At 48.6% G+C, this 12,745-nt stretch overlaps 1 protein-coding gene across 3 annotated transcripts in view; it reads left to right on the top strand.

Annotated features, from left to right (window-relative positions):
* prkcea (protein kinase C, epsilon a) overlaps nucleotides 1–12,745 on the top strand; it is an 877,089-nt gene that overhangs the window by 851,410 nt on the left and 12,934 nt on the right. For all 3 annotated transcript variants that reach the window (XM_072510726.1, XM_072510720.1, XM_072510732.1), the window contains one exon: nucleotides 2,915–3,061. In XM_072510726.1, the coding sequence (XP_072366827.1) occupies nucleotides 2,915–3,061 (147 nt within the window). The remainder of the gene's footprint in view (nucleotides 1–2,914; nucleotides 3,062–12,745) is intronic.

Below are 12,745 nucleotides of genomic sequence, written 5' to 3'. Positions count from 1 at the left end.
CAGGGAAGCTGGCAGCGCCTACGGGCCGCACGTGTCCTGGGGCAGGCAAGATGGCTCCGCCCAATGGTTGTGAGGCAAGCAAGATGGCGGCGCCCACATGCCGCACGTGGTCTGAGGCGAGGAAGATGGCAGCGCCCACTGGCCGCACGTGCAGGGACAATAGCGGCGATTGAGCGGGCCTGGCACACTGCAGTGAAATGTCCTTTCTTGCCGCAGGCCTTGCAGAGCGCGCTCCGCACCGGGCAGCGCTGCCGGGGGTGTTTTGTCTGTCCGCAGAAGTAGCACTTGGGTCCCCGGGGCTTGGTGGCTGCCGCGCGGATTAGGGTTGGTTGGGGCGGTCGCTGATGGGGTCCATGATGCGGTGGCCGCTGGCGGGGTCCACGATGCCCAGGAGGGGTGGGCCTTGCGGTCGGGGTCACACGCCTGTACATTGCGTGAGGCGACTGTGAGCGAGAGCGCTAGTTTCTTGGTTGCCGCAAGGTCAAACGTAGCCCCTTCTAAGAGGCGCTAGCGGATGTAGGCCAACCCTATGCCCGTAATGAACGCGTCTCTCATTAGCAGGTTAGAATGTTCAGCTTTCGAAACGGCCTGGCAATCACAGTCTCTCACCAGGGCGAGCAGGGCACGCCAGAAATCTTCCACAGACTCACCGGGAAGTTGGTGCTGTGTGGACAGGAGGTGCCTGGCGTAGATCTTGTTGTTCTGCTGAGCGTAGTTCTCCTTCAGTAGCGCTATGGCCTCTGCGTAGGTCCTGGATGAGGGGAAAGACATCGGAGCTCAGCCGCGTGTACAGAATCTGGAGCTTCTGTCTTCTGGGATTGGGTCTGCCGCAGATCCGATGTATGCTTCAAAGCAAGCTAACCAATGTGCAAAGTCCTTTTTTGCGTTGTCTGCTTGAGGATGCAGCTGCAGGCGATCCGGCTTGATGCAGAGATCCATCTTTGTAAAATCTCTGTGTAATAAATTGATGCACCATCAATTACGATGAGACGAGAGTAGAGAGTAATCGAGGCTTTATGACACAGAGATGTGTGGCCTCCTACAGCTGCTGCCAAAATGGCTGCAGTTCGGAGAGCACACACATTTATACTCCGCCTACTGGGTGGAGCCAGCAGGCAGGGATCTACCCCCGTACCTGTAGTACAGGGGCCTTACCGTAATACCCTTGTATGCAGTGCAGTATATACAATATAATACAACAGTGGTGACTACCACATCCCTGGAAGTGGCTAAGTGTAGGGTCTTGGGCGGGCAGTGTTTGGACAGGTTATGGAGGTGGACGGGCAGTCAGCGGTGGTGAGTTTAAGGCAACAGGTGGGTGGAAGAAAAGGAGGGGGGTGGTGTTCTATCTTACAAGGGTCGCCCTATCTGCAAAGTGCAGTCTCAAAGATAGAGCTACCCTTTCCTTGCCACCGGATTTTAACAAAACATTTGGCTGCCAATGCACAGGTTTACGATATGAACAACGTGTTATCAGAGTCAATTGGATTGGCAGCAAGCTTAATTGACTATCTATCTAAATATGGCGGGGTGGACTTCAGAAGGATCACAACACGGAGATCACCTGAAGGAAATTGACCATTTTCCCCACTGTCTCTTTAGTCTATTGATCTTGAGGGTAATTGTAGTGTCCCTACTGTAACCTCTGCTGAGATCAGCTCACACAGCACAACTCACGAGTCATGTTGGCATCTTCCAGATCTGTATGGCTAAACACCTTAACAAACAATGCAACTGATTTTTTCTTCAGTGCCTGGGTATTATTAAATGTGCTATTTTAAACCGTTTTTTAAATAATCTTTATTGTCACAAGTAGGCTTACATTAATATTGCAATGAAGTTACTGTGAAAAGCCCCTAGCTGCCACATTCCGGCGCCTGTTCGGGTACACAGAGGGAGAATTCAGAATGTCCAAATTACCTAATAACACATCTTTCGGGACTAGTGGGAGGAAAATGGAGCACCCGGAGGAAGCCCACGCAGACACAGGGAGAACATGCATACTCCACACAGACAGTGACCCAGCCGGGAATCGAATCTGGGACCCTGGCGCTGTGAAGCCACCCTGCTAACCACTGTGCTACCGTGCTGCCCTCGTATCGTCCAAGCTTGTGTTCCACAGTCTAATCTGCTTTCCTCTACACAGCTAATTTAAAAGATTTTCTTAAGATCACGCAATGGTTCACATGAAGAAAATCCTTTGGCCTATTTGATCTCACCCTCTCAGAATACCAAACCTACTGCTTTCCCATTACAGCATCTAGCTTTTTCCAAAATGAGTCAATTGTCTTGATTTCAATTATGCTTCCTGGTAGTCCTGGTTGGCCACCCTTTATGTAAAGAAATACTTCCTGGCATTTGTTCTTTGAAGTGTTCAATGGTAGCCAAACATTACAAAGAGTTAGAAACTCACATTTTCAGAAGCTTAAGTGACCATTAGCCTGAGTGCGGTGCAGATATTCCTGAGACCAGTTTTGGGATATATTCTCATTGGATTATTTAAAGTTGGGCCCAGCGTCACAAATCTCAGATAATTGTGACCTAAACTGGCAACATTTCTAACCGCCTTTAACAAATGTCAGCCATTTTGATGTCAAGTGCATCTACTTTTCTGATTACCAGAGCCTCCCTTACCCTTCCTTGCTTCCTGGCCTAAGACTGGATCTGTATGTTTGCATTGATGTCTTGTCCCTATAGTTGGCTTTGATAACTTCTTTAAACCAAAATTTGACATTGTCTGTAAATGTTAACGTCACATTGTGCATCTGGTCTATTGAAATTTTACTCATAACAGGAAGCTACATCATTTGTTACTGTTCTACTGTTATATAATTGAAGACAATGAGGAAATACTCTGCAACATTTTCTATGAAATAACTTACAAAGATCTTACATTTTACTTTTTTGATTTCAGTTTATGACAAAGAGCCCAAATAAACGTTTGGGTTGTGTTACATCACAAGGTGGGGAGGAAGCCATTAAACAGCACCCATTTTTCAAGGAAATTGATTGGGTCCTGCTGGAACAGAAGAAAATAAAACCTCCATTTAAACCCAGGATTGTAAGTACCTTTGATCGGCAATTCATTTACAGGGAAATTAATGCAAATTTCTTTCCAGAATTATTGAGAAACTATTCATGTGTAAAAATGGAAGAGCTAGCATGCCCCCTGAGCACCTGACCCCCCTCCCTGTCACTTACCAGTTAACCCCCCCCCCACTCCCCGACTGACCACCAACCACAACCCTACAACCCTCCTACTAGCCACATGCCACCTCCCACTGATGCCAGACCCTCCCCCACTGACCACCTGACTGCTGCCCCTCACTGACCACTCCACTCCCCGACTGGCCACGTGACCCAACCCTGACTGACCACCCAGCACACCCTCCCAATGGCCAGCTCTCTCCCACTGACGAGCAAACACACCACACAAGCCCCCTAATCGCTGCCGCCGGCCCAACCTACCGATCCCTCCCCCCCCCCCCCCCCCCCCCCCCCCAATCCTTTCCACTTACCTTACAAACCTGCTGCTCCCTAGCTCCTCAAAGTGGCTTGATCTTTAAGCTGATGTGTTTTATGGCAACCATTGCTATAAAAAGGAGGCATGGCTTCCTTACCTCCGGCTCTCCTGCCTTCGACACAAGGCCTCCGGAAACTGTGGAAATCCAACTTTGAAATGAAATGAAATGAATGAAAATGAAAATCGCTTGTTGTCACGAATAGGCTTCAATGAAGTTACTGTGAAAAGCCCCTAGTCGCCACATTCCGGCACCTGTTCGGGGAGGCTGGTACGGGAATCGAACCATGCTGCTGACCTGCCTTGGTCTGCTTTCAAAGCCAGCGATTTAGCCGCTCCATGGAAGTTATGGGCCCTCATTACAGATGGCCAAAAGTTTAATCCCAGAAGTAGGCTTTAAGGAGTGTCTTGAATGAAAAAAGAGAGATAGTCAGTCGGGTTGGCTTAGGATGGGAATTCCAGAGGATAGGGCCGAGGGAGCTGAAGGTATGGCCACCAATGGTGGAGCAATTAAAATTAGGGATGCTCAAGAGGCAGGAAGTAGATGAATGCAAATATAGCAAGTCTTCATCTAAAGTTGTGGTTGCATTTGTGAAAGCCGCAGTTCTAAATGAAGCAACTTAAGTGAATCATAGGAATCAATGTTCAATCCAGAGGTAGGTTCCTTTAGGCATGTCTTATCTGGACAAAGCAATGTAGAAGTTGAAATACTGTACCGTATATGTGCAGCACTGTGCGTTCCCAGCTGGAATAATTTATAAATTAATATAAACCACTGAATATCGCAGAAACACTGTATAAATTCAAATTAGATAAACCTCCCAAATAAGCCCTGAGTAGCACAACATCTGTATCTCACCTATAGCACCACGGAAACACATCTCTCTCTCTCTCTTTATCCTCTTTCCCACTCTGTCTCTCCTTTCGTACTGTGTCTTTCTCTCTGCAGAGTTTGGACGTCTTCACAACAGTCTGCAGGGACTGAGCTCCTGTCCCGGGGGTACCACCTAAGAAGCAGTGGGGTGGGGGGGGGGGGCTGCTGTCATGTAGCCAGGCTGTCTGCAAAAGGAGTCACATATTAAACAGAGAACCTATGGGTGTGTGTTTGAGGGGAGGGGGGGGGCACTCATCCCTTCATCACCTGATAGGCAGCATCCTCTCCCTTCCCTGTGCTCCTGCTTCTGGATTTCAGGCCTTGCTCTCTCTCTCTGCAGCCTGGGTCTCTGGTGACTGCAAAGGCGGCTCTAGCATCAGAACATGGCGTCAACTGGCCTAGAGTGCAACACGGGAAGGGTGGGAGAGTGCAGATGATGTAAAACCGGGAATGATGGTACAAATCAAAACAAATTGCAAAAGAATAAAAAACGTTAAAACAAAACGTCTTGAAGCAGAGTGGCTTACAGTGAGGACTTACTGTATCTCGGACAGTTGTAGAGCTTGAGGAGAATACAGAGATTGGGAACAGCAAGATGATGGAGAGATGGAGCAGGACACCACCTGGCATTCCAGAGGGAGTGGCCCTGGCAGATATGATCTAATAATCTAATGGAGATCGGAGCCGGGAGGTTAAAAGAGAGCAAGAAAGTGTGAGACCGAGCGTGGAGCCGGGAGGATAAAAGAGTGTGAGAAAGATCGAGACTGAGCGCGATAGATCGAGACTGAGCGCGGAACCAGGAGGATAAAAGAGTGAGAAAGATCGAGACTGAGCGCGGAACCAGGAGGATAAAAGAGTGAGAAAGATCGAGACTGAGCGCGGAACCAGGAGGATAAAAGAGTGCGAAAGATCGAGACTGAGCGCGGAACCAGGAGGATAAAAGAGTGAGAAAGAGCGAGACTGAGCGCGGAACCAGGAGGATAAAAGAGTGAGAAAGATCGAGACTGAGCGCGGAACTAGGAGGATAAAAGAATGAGAAAGAGCGGGACTGAGCGCGGAACCAGGAGGATAAAAGAGTGAGAAAGAGCGAGACTGAGCGCGGAACCAGGAGGATAAAAGAGTGAGAAAGAGTGAGACTGAGCGAGGAACCAGGAGGATAAAAGAGTGAGAAAGAGCGAGACTGAGCGCGGAACCAGGAGGATAAAAGAGTGAGAAAGAGCGAGACCTGAGCGTGGAACAAGGAGGATAAAAGACTGAGAAAGAGCGAGACTGAGCGCGGAACCAGGAGGATAAAAGAGTGAGAAAGAGCGAGACTGAGCGTGGAACCAGGAGGCTAAAGGAGTGAGAAAGAGCGAGACTGAGCGTGGAACCAGGAGGATAAAAGAGTGAGAAAGAGCGAGACTGAGCGCGGAACCAGGAGGATAAAAGAGTGAGAAAGAGCGAGACAGAGCGTGGAACCAGGAGGCGAAAGGAGTGAGAAAGAGCGAGACTGAGCGCGGAACCAGGAGGATAAAAGAGTGAGAAAGAGCGAGACTGAGCGCGGAACCAGGAGGATAAAGGAGTGAGAAAGAGCGAGACTGAGCGCGGAACCAGGAGGATAAAGGAGTGAGAAAGAGCGAGACTGAGCGTGGAACCAGGAGGATAAAAGAGTGAGAAAGAGCGAGACTGAGCGAGGAACCAGGAGGATAAAAGAGTGAGAAAGAGCGAGACTGAGCGTGGAACCAGGAGGATAAAAGAGTGAGAAAGAGCGAGACTGAGCATGGAACCAGGAGGATAAAAGAGTGAGAAAGAGCGAGACTGAGCGCGGAACATAGATTATCATAGAATTTACAGTGCAGAACGAGGCCATTCGGCCAATCAAGCCTGCACCGGCTCTTGGAAAGAGCACCCTACCCAAGGTCAACACCTCCAGCCTATCCCCATAACCCAGTAACCCCACCCAACACTAAGGGCAATTTTGGACATTAAGGGCAATTTATCATGGCCAATCCACCTAACCTGCACATCTTTGGACTGTGGGAGGAAACCGGAGCACCCGGAGGAAACCCACGCAGACATGGGGAGGATGTGCAGACTCCGCACAGACAGTGACCCAAGCCGGAATCGAACCTAGGACCCTGGAGCTGTGAAGCAATTGTGCTATCCACAATGCTACCATGCTGCCCCTAAACCAGGAGGATAAAAGAGCGAGACTGAGCATGGAACCAGGAGGATAAAAGAGTGAGAAAGAACAAGACCAGGAGGATAAAAGAGTGAGAAAGAGCGAGACTGAGCGTGGAACCAGGAGGATAAAAGAGTGAGAAAGAACAAGACTGAGCGTGGAACCAGGAGGATATAAGAGTGAGAAAGAGCGAGACTGAGTGCGGAACCAGGAGGATAAAAGAGTGACAAAGAGCGAGACTGAGCGTGGAACCAGGAGGATAAAAGAGCGAGACTGAGCGTGGAACCAGGAGGATAAAGGAGTGAGAAAGAACAAGACTGAGCGTGGAACCAGGAGGATAAAAGAGTGAGAAAGAGCGAGACTGAGCGTGGAACCAGGAGGATAAAAGAGTGAGAAAGAGCGAGACTGAGCACGGAACCAGGAGGATAAAGGAGTGAGAAAGAACAAGACTGAGCGTGGAACCAGGAGGATAAATGAGTGAGAAAGAGCGAGACTGAGCGTGGAACCAGGAGGATAAAAGAGTGAGAAAGAGCGAGACTGAGCGCGGAACCAGGAGGATAAAAGAGTGAGAAAGAGCGAGACTGAGCGTGGAACCAGGAGGATAAAAGAGTGAGAAAGAACAAGACTGAGCGTGGAACCAGAAGGATAAAAGAGTGAGAAAGAGCGAGGAACCAGAAGGATAAAAGAGTGAGAAAGAGCGAGACTGAGCGCGGAACCAGGAGGATGAAAGAGCGAGACTGAGCACGGAACCAGGAAGATAAAAGAGTGAGAAAGAGCGAGACTGAGCGTGGAACCAGGAGGATAAAAGAGTGAGAAAGAGCGAGACTGAGCGTGGAACCAGGAGGATAAAAGAGTGAGAAAGAACAAGACTGAGCGTGGAACCAGGAGGATAAAAGACTGAGAAAGAGCGAGACTGAGCGTGGAACCAGGAGGATAAAAGAGTGAGAACGAACAAGACTGAGCGTGGAACCAGGAGGATAAAAGACTGAGAAAGAGCGAGACTGAGCGTGGAACCAGGAGGATAAAGGAGTGAGAAAGAGCGAGACTGAGCGTGGAACCAGGAGGATAAAAGAGTGAGAAAGAGCGAGACTGAGCACGGAACCAGGAGGATAAAGGAGTGAGAAAGAACAAGACTGAGCGTGGAACCAGGAGGATAAAAGAGTGAGAAAGAGCGAGACTGAGCGTGGAACCAGGAGGATAAAAGACTGAGAAAGAGCGAGACTGAGCGTGGAACCAGGAGGATAAAGGAGTGAGAAAGAGCGAGACTGAGCGTGGAACCAGGAGGATAAAAGAGTGAGAAAGAGCGAGACTGAGCACGGAACCAGGAGGATAAAGGAGTGAGAAAGAACAAGACTGAGCGTGGAACCAGGAGGATAAAAGAGTGAGAAAGAGCGAGACTGAGCGTGGAACCAGGAGGATAAAAGAGTGAGAAAGAGCGAGGAACCAGAAGGATAAAAGAGTGAGAAAGAGCGAGACTGAGCGCGGAACCAGGAGGATGAAAGAGCGAGACTGAGCACGGAACCAGGAAGATAAAAGAGTGAGAAAGAGCGAGACTGAGCGTGGAACCAGGAGGATAAAAGAGTGAGAAAGATCGAGACTGAGCGTGGAACCAGGAGGATAAAAGAGTGAGAACGAGCGAGACTGAGCGTGGAACCAGGAGGATAAAAGAGTGAGAAAGAGCGAGACTGAGCGTGGAACCAGGAGGCTAAAAGACTGAGAAAGAGCGAGACTGAGCGTGGAACCAGGAGGATAAAAGAGCGAGACTGAGCGCGGAACCAGGAGGATAAAAGAGTGAGAAAGAACAAGACTGAGCGTGGAACCAGGAGGATAAAAGACTGAGAAAGAGCGAGACTGAGCGTGGAACCAGGAGGATAAAAGAGTGAGAAAGAACAAGACTGAGCGTGGAACCAGGAGGATAAAAGACTGAGAAAGAGCGAGACTGAGCGTGGAACCAGGAGGATAAAAGAGCGAGACTGAGCGCGGAACCAGGAGGATAAAAGAGTGAGAAAGAGCGAGACTGAGCGTGGAACCAGGAGGATAAAAGAGTGAGAAAGAGCGAGACTGAGCGTGGAACCAGGAGGATAAAAGAGTGAGAAAGAACAAGACTGAGCGTGGAACCAGGAGGATAAAAGAGTGAGAAAGAACAAGACTGAGCGCGGAACCAGGAGGATAAAAGAGCGAGACTGAGCGCAGAACCAGGAGGATAAAAGAGTGAGAAAGATCGAGACTGAGCGCGGAACCAGGAGGATAAAAGAGTGAGAAAGAGCGAGACTGAGCGCGGAACCAGGAGGATAAAAGAATGAGAAAGATCGAGACTGAGCGTGGAACCAGGAGGATAAAAGAGTGAGAAAGAGCGAGACTGAGCGCGGAACCAGGAGGATAAAGGAGTGAGAAAGAGCGAGATTGAGCGTGGAACCAGGAGGATAAAAGAGTGAGAAAGAGCGAGACTGAGCGTGGAACCAGGAGGATAAAAGAGTGAGAAAGAGCGAGACTGAGCGTGGAACCAGGAGGCTAAAGGAGTGAGAAAGAGCAAGACTGAGCGCGGAACCAGGAGGATAAAAGAGTGAGAACGAGCGAGACTGAGAGTGGAGTGCAAGTTTGGATCTCAACTGAGGTAATGTCAGGCTTCAAAAGTGACGGGAGACAAGTGGAAGCAGCTGAGTGGGTGAGTATGGTTAGATAAGTATCTACTAATTTTATTGCCTATAGTTTGTAAGGTTTATGTTTTGTGGTCTATGTTTGTAAGAGCTATATCTGTTGTAACAAGAACCAGGGAAGAAGGGTACGAGAGAATTGATATTATTTGAATCAGGTGAAAGCAGCAACAGCCAAACTCGCATCACGGTTTGCTCTGCTGCATAGGGGTGGAGTAAAAAATGTGGGAATGCAATAGTTTCAGGGAATTCAATTGGAAGGGAAATAGATTGGCATTTCCGTGGCCGCAAACGATAATTCTGGATGGTATGTTGTCTCCTTGGTGCTCGGGTCAAGGATGTCTCAGAGCAGCTGCAGGATATTCTAGAGGGGGGAAATGAACAGCCAGTTGTTGTGGTACACATTGGTACTAGACAGGGCAGATACAGGAAGTATGTTGTCAATAACAGGGGAGCCCTTAACCAGGGGTCACAGTCTAAGGATACGGGGTAAATCTTTTAGAACTGAAATGAGGACAAATTTCTTCACCCAGAGAGTGGTGGGCCTATGGAATTTGTTACCACATAAAGCAGTTGAGGCCAAAATGTATGTTTTCAAGAGGGAGTTAGATATAGCTCTTGGGAGCTAAAGGGATCAAAGGATATGGGAGGAAAGCAGGAACAGGTTACTGAGTTGGATGATCAGCCATGATCACATTGAATGCGGAGCAGGCTCGAAGAGTCAAATGCCCTATTTCTGCTCCTATTTTCTATGTTTCTATGAGTGAGCCGCATCCTCTGACAACGAGTCTGAGGACGAGCAGGAAATAATCGTTAAACCATATTCAAAGTCCAACCATTTGGCTTAGCACCTGCAAGGGGGGGTGACGATTCAAAACAGAAAATGCTGGAAATAGTCAGTTTGTCTTTCAGACTTGGTGGAAAGACAAATAGGGTTACAGAGTAGAATGCAATACTTTTTCTGAACATTTATTGTTCAGAAGGGGAAGTGGGTCTTGAACGAGACACTGCTGGCACAATCGTCCACAGGATGGAAAACCGCACTCTCACGTGCTGTTGCTTCACTGTTCGAGTGCCGGCTATGGATGCCGCCTTTTTCAAAATGTTGTCGTCAAATGTGGTTTTCTTATGATGCTGCCACCAACTCCATGCCAGCATGTCTTATTCTGGGGAATGTCCCACCCTACAAACCAATTGAGCGCGGAACAGCCCCCCCCCCCCCCCCCCCCCGTTCCCAGTGTTATTTGACCGACCATCACACTGGGAGCCAGCAATAGGCTGGTCAACGCTCGATTCACTCTGCTGAAACGGCAAGAGCAGGATCGTGTACTTCCCATTCCGCGTCCCTCATTCCACAGGTCCTGGACTCTGGGACTTTGAAGCTGGGACTGCCTGTAATCCCAGTCCTGGCCACTTCTGCTACTGGCGCTGCTGGGACCAGAGAGCTGTCTTGGGGCATTAAATGGCTGCAGGGCAGATGGGACTGCTGACTCTCCAGTTGGGAAACTCCGCCATCCGAAAAATGCTGCCCATAATTCAGAAACACTGGAGCTGCAGAAAACTCAGACAAGCCTTATACTTGGACTCAAGTTGCTTCATTGTAAGAAAACAATTCATGCATTGTGTCACAATGAGATACTAAGGTCCTGAAAGGTTTACTTCAGTGGAGAAATTCAACAAATTAGGAAAATACCCTATGCGAATTTTAGTTGAAGGTTTTAGCTGAAAAGAAAAACTAGGGACAAATTTAAGGTAACCCTGGGTGGGATTCTGATCAAAACTGCTATAATTTAGTATTTACGGTGCAGAAGGAGGCCAATTGGTCCATTGAGTCCGCACTGGCCCTTGGAAAGCGCAACTCACCTAAGCCCATGCCTCCACCCCATCCCCGTAACCCAGTAACCCCACCCAACCCTTTGGACACAGAGGGGCAATTTAGCATGACCAATCCACCTGAACTGCATATTTTTGAACTGTGGGAGGAAACTGGAGCACCAGAGGAAATCCACGCAGACACAGGGAGAAAGTGCAAAACTCCACGCAGACAGTCACCCGAAGACGGAATTGAACCCGGGACCCTGGAACTGTGAGGCAGCAGTACTAACCACTGTGCCCCCGTGCCACCCTAGCTTTGAGCGCACTGCAGCCTGATGAAATTTGACTCCTAATCTAGCCAACAGTCTTTAGAGAAGAAAATACCCCTCACCCATGCATATTTCTGTAACAATACAGTCAACTCTGGGAACATCCGTGTAAGAATCATTGGATCATTGTGGGTGACACGGTGGCACAGTGGGCGGCATGATGGCACATTGGTTAGCACTGCAACCTCACAGCGCCAGGGACCCGGGTTCAATTCCGGCCTCAGATGGCTGCCTGTATGGAGTTTGTACTTTCTCCCCATGCCTGCGTGGGTTTCCTCTGGGTGTTCCAGTTTCCTCCCACAGTCCAAAGCTGTGCAGTTTAGGTGCATTGGATATGATAAAATTGCCCCTGAGTGTCCAAAAGGTTAGGTGGGGTTCCTGGGTTACAGGGATGAGGTGGAGGCGTGGGCTTAAGTAGGGTGCTCTTTCCAAGGGCTGATGCAGACTCGATGGGCTGAATGGCCTCCTTCTGCACTGTAAATTCTCTGATCAGCATTGATGGTGAAGTGCTTTCTCCAGGTATGGGTGGTGCATCAGAGGAAACAAAATCATTCCTTGTTGTACCCCATAATGACCAGTTCAAAAGACCATTGGGTAAGACGCTCGAGGAGCAGTTCTTAGCTGGTCTGCTGATACAGAAGCCCGAGAAGGAAAATAATCACACCTCTGAAAAACTTACTCCAGCTCAATTGCTGGAAAATTTGCTTTCTTTTTAATTTGTTTGCATTGAATTGAACATTTTGCATCATGAGAGCGACACCACCCACGTTGCCTCTGCCCACATATTTCTCAAGCAGCAGAGAAAGGTTCCATCAAGCCTGATGATATGTCACTCATGCTGTCCGCACATCTTCTGAAAGCAGTCAGGAAGCCAAAACTGCCAGAGCACCATGCTCATAGGTTGAGTCTTCACAGATATCTCTGACACGTTCACACCTTTAGGTAGGGATTTTGTAAAACCACAACCTACCTGCTGCTGTATTTGGAAAATAAATTAACCCCAGGGAGATTTAACCATGTACGTCTTGCATGAATAACTTGGAAATTATTTAAAGTTGTCTTTGCAGCCTCATGATGTTGCATTCAACGCTTATCTCTTCCGCTGTTAACTTATTGGGCAAGATTTCAACTCATTCAAAGCCCAACCATTTATGTCATCATTGGCTACAGGAATAGTGCCAGAGGACTGGAGGATAGCAAATGTGGTCCCTTTGTTCAAGAAGGGGAGTAGAGATAACCCCGGCAACTATAGACCGGTGAGCCTCACGTCTGTTGTGGGTAAAGTCTTGGAGGGGATTATAAGGGACAAGATTTATAATCATCTAGATAGGAATAATATGATTAGGGATAGTCAGCATGGCTTTGTGAAGGGTAGGTCATGCCTCACAAACC

The sequence above is a fragment of the Scyliorhinus torazame genome, chromosome 1, assembly GCF_047496885.1.
Source record: "Scyliorhinus torazame isolate Kashiwa2021f chromosome 1, sScyTor2.1, whole genome shotgun sequence".
Lineage (NCBI taxonomy): Eukaryota > Metazoa > Chordata > Chondrichthyes > Carcharhiniformes > Scyliorhinidae > Scyliorhinus > Scyliorhinus torazame.
The sequence above is the reverse complement of the archived record's forward strand: the minus strand, read 5'-3'. Positions and strand labels throughout refer to the sequence as shown.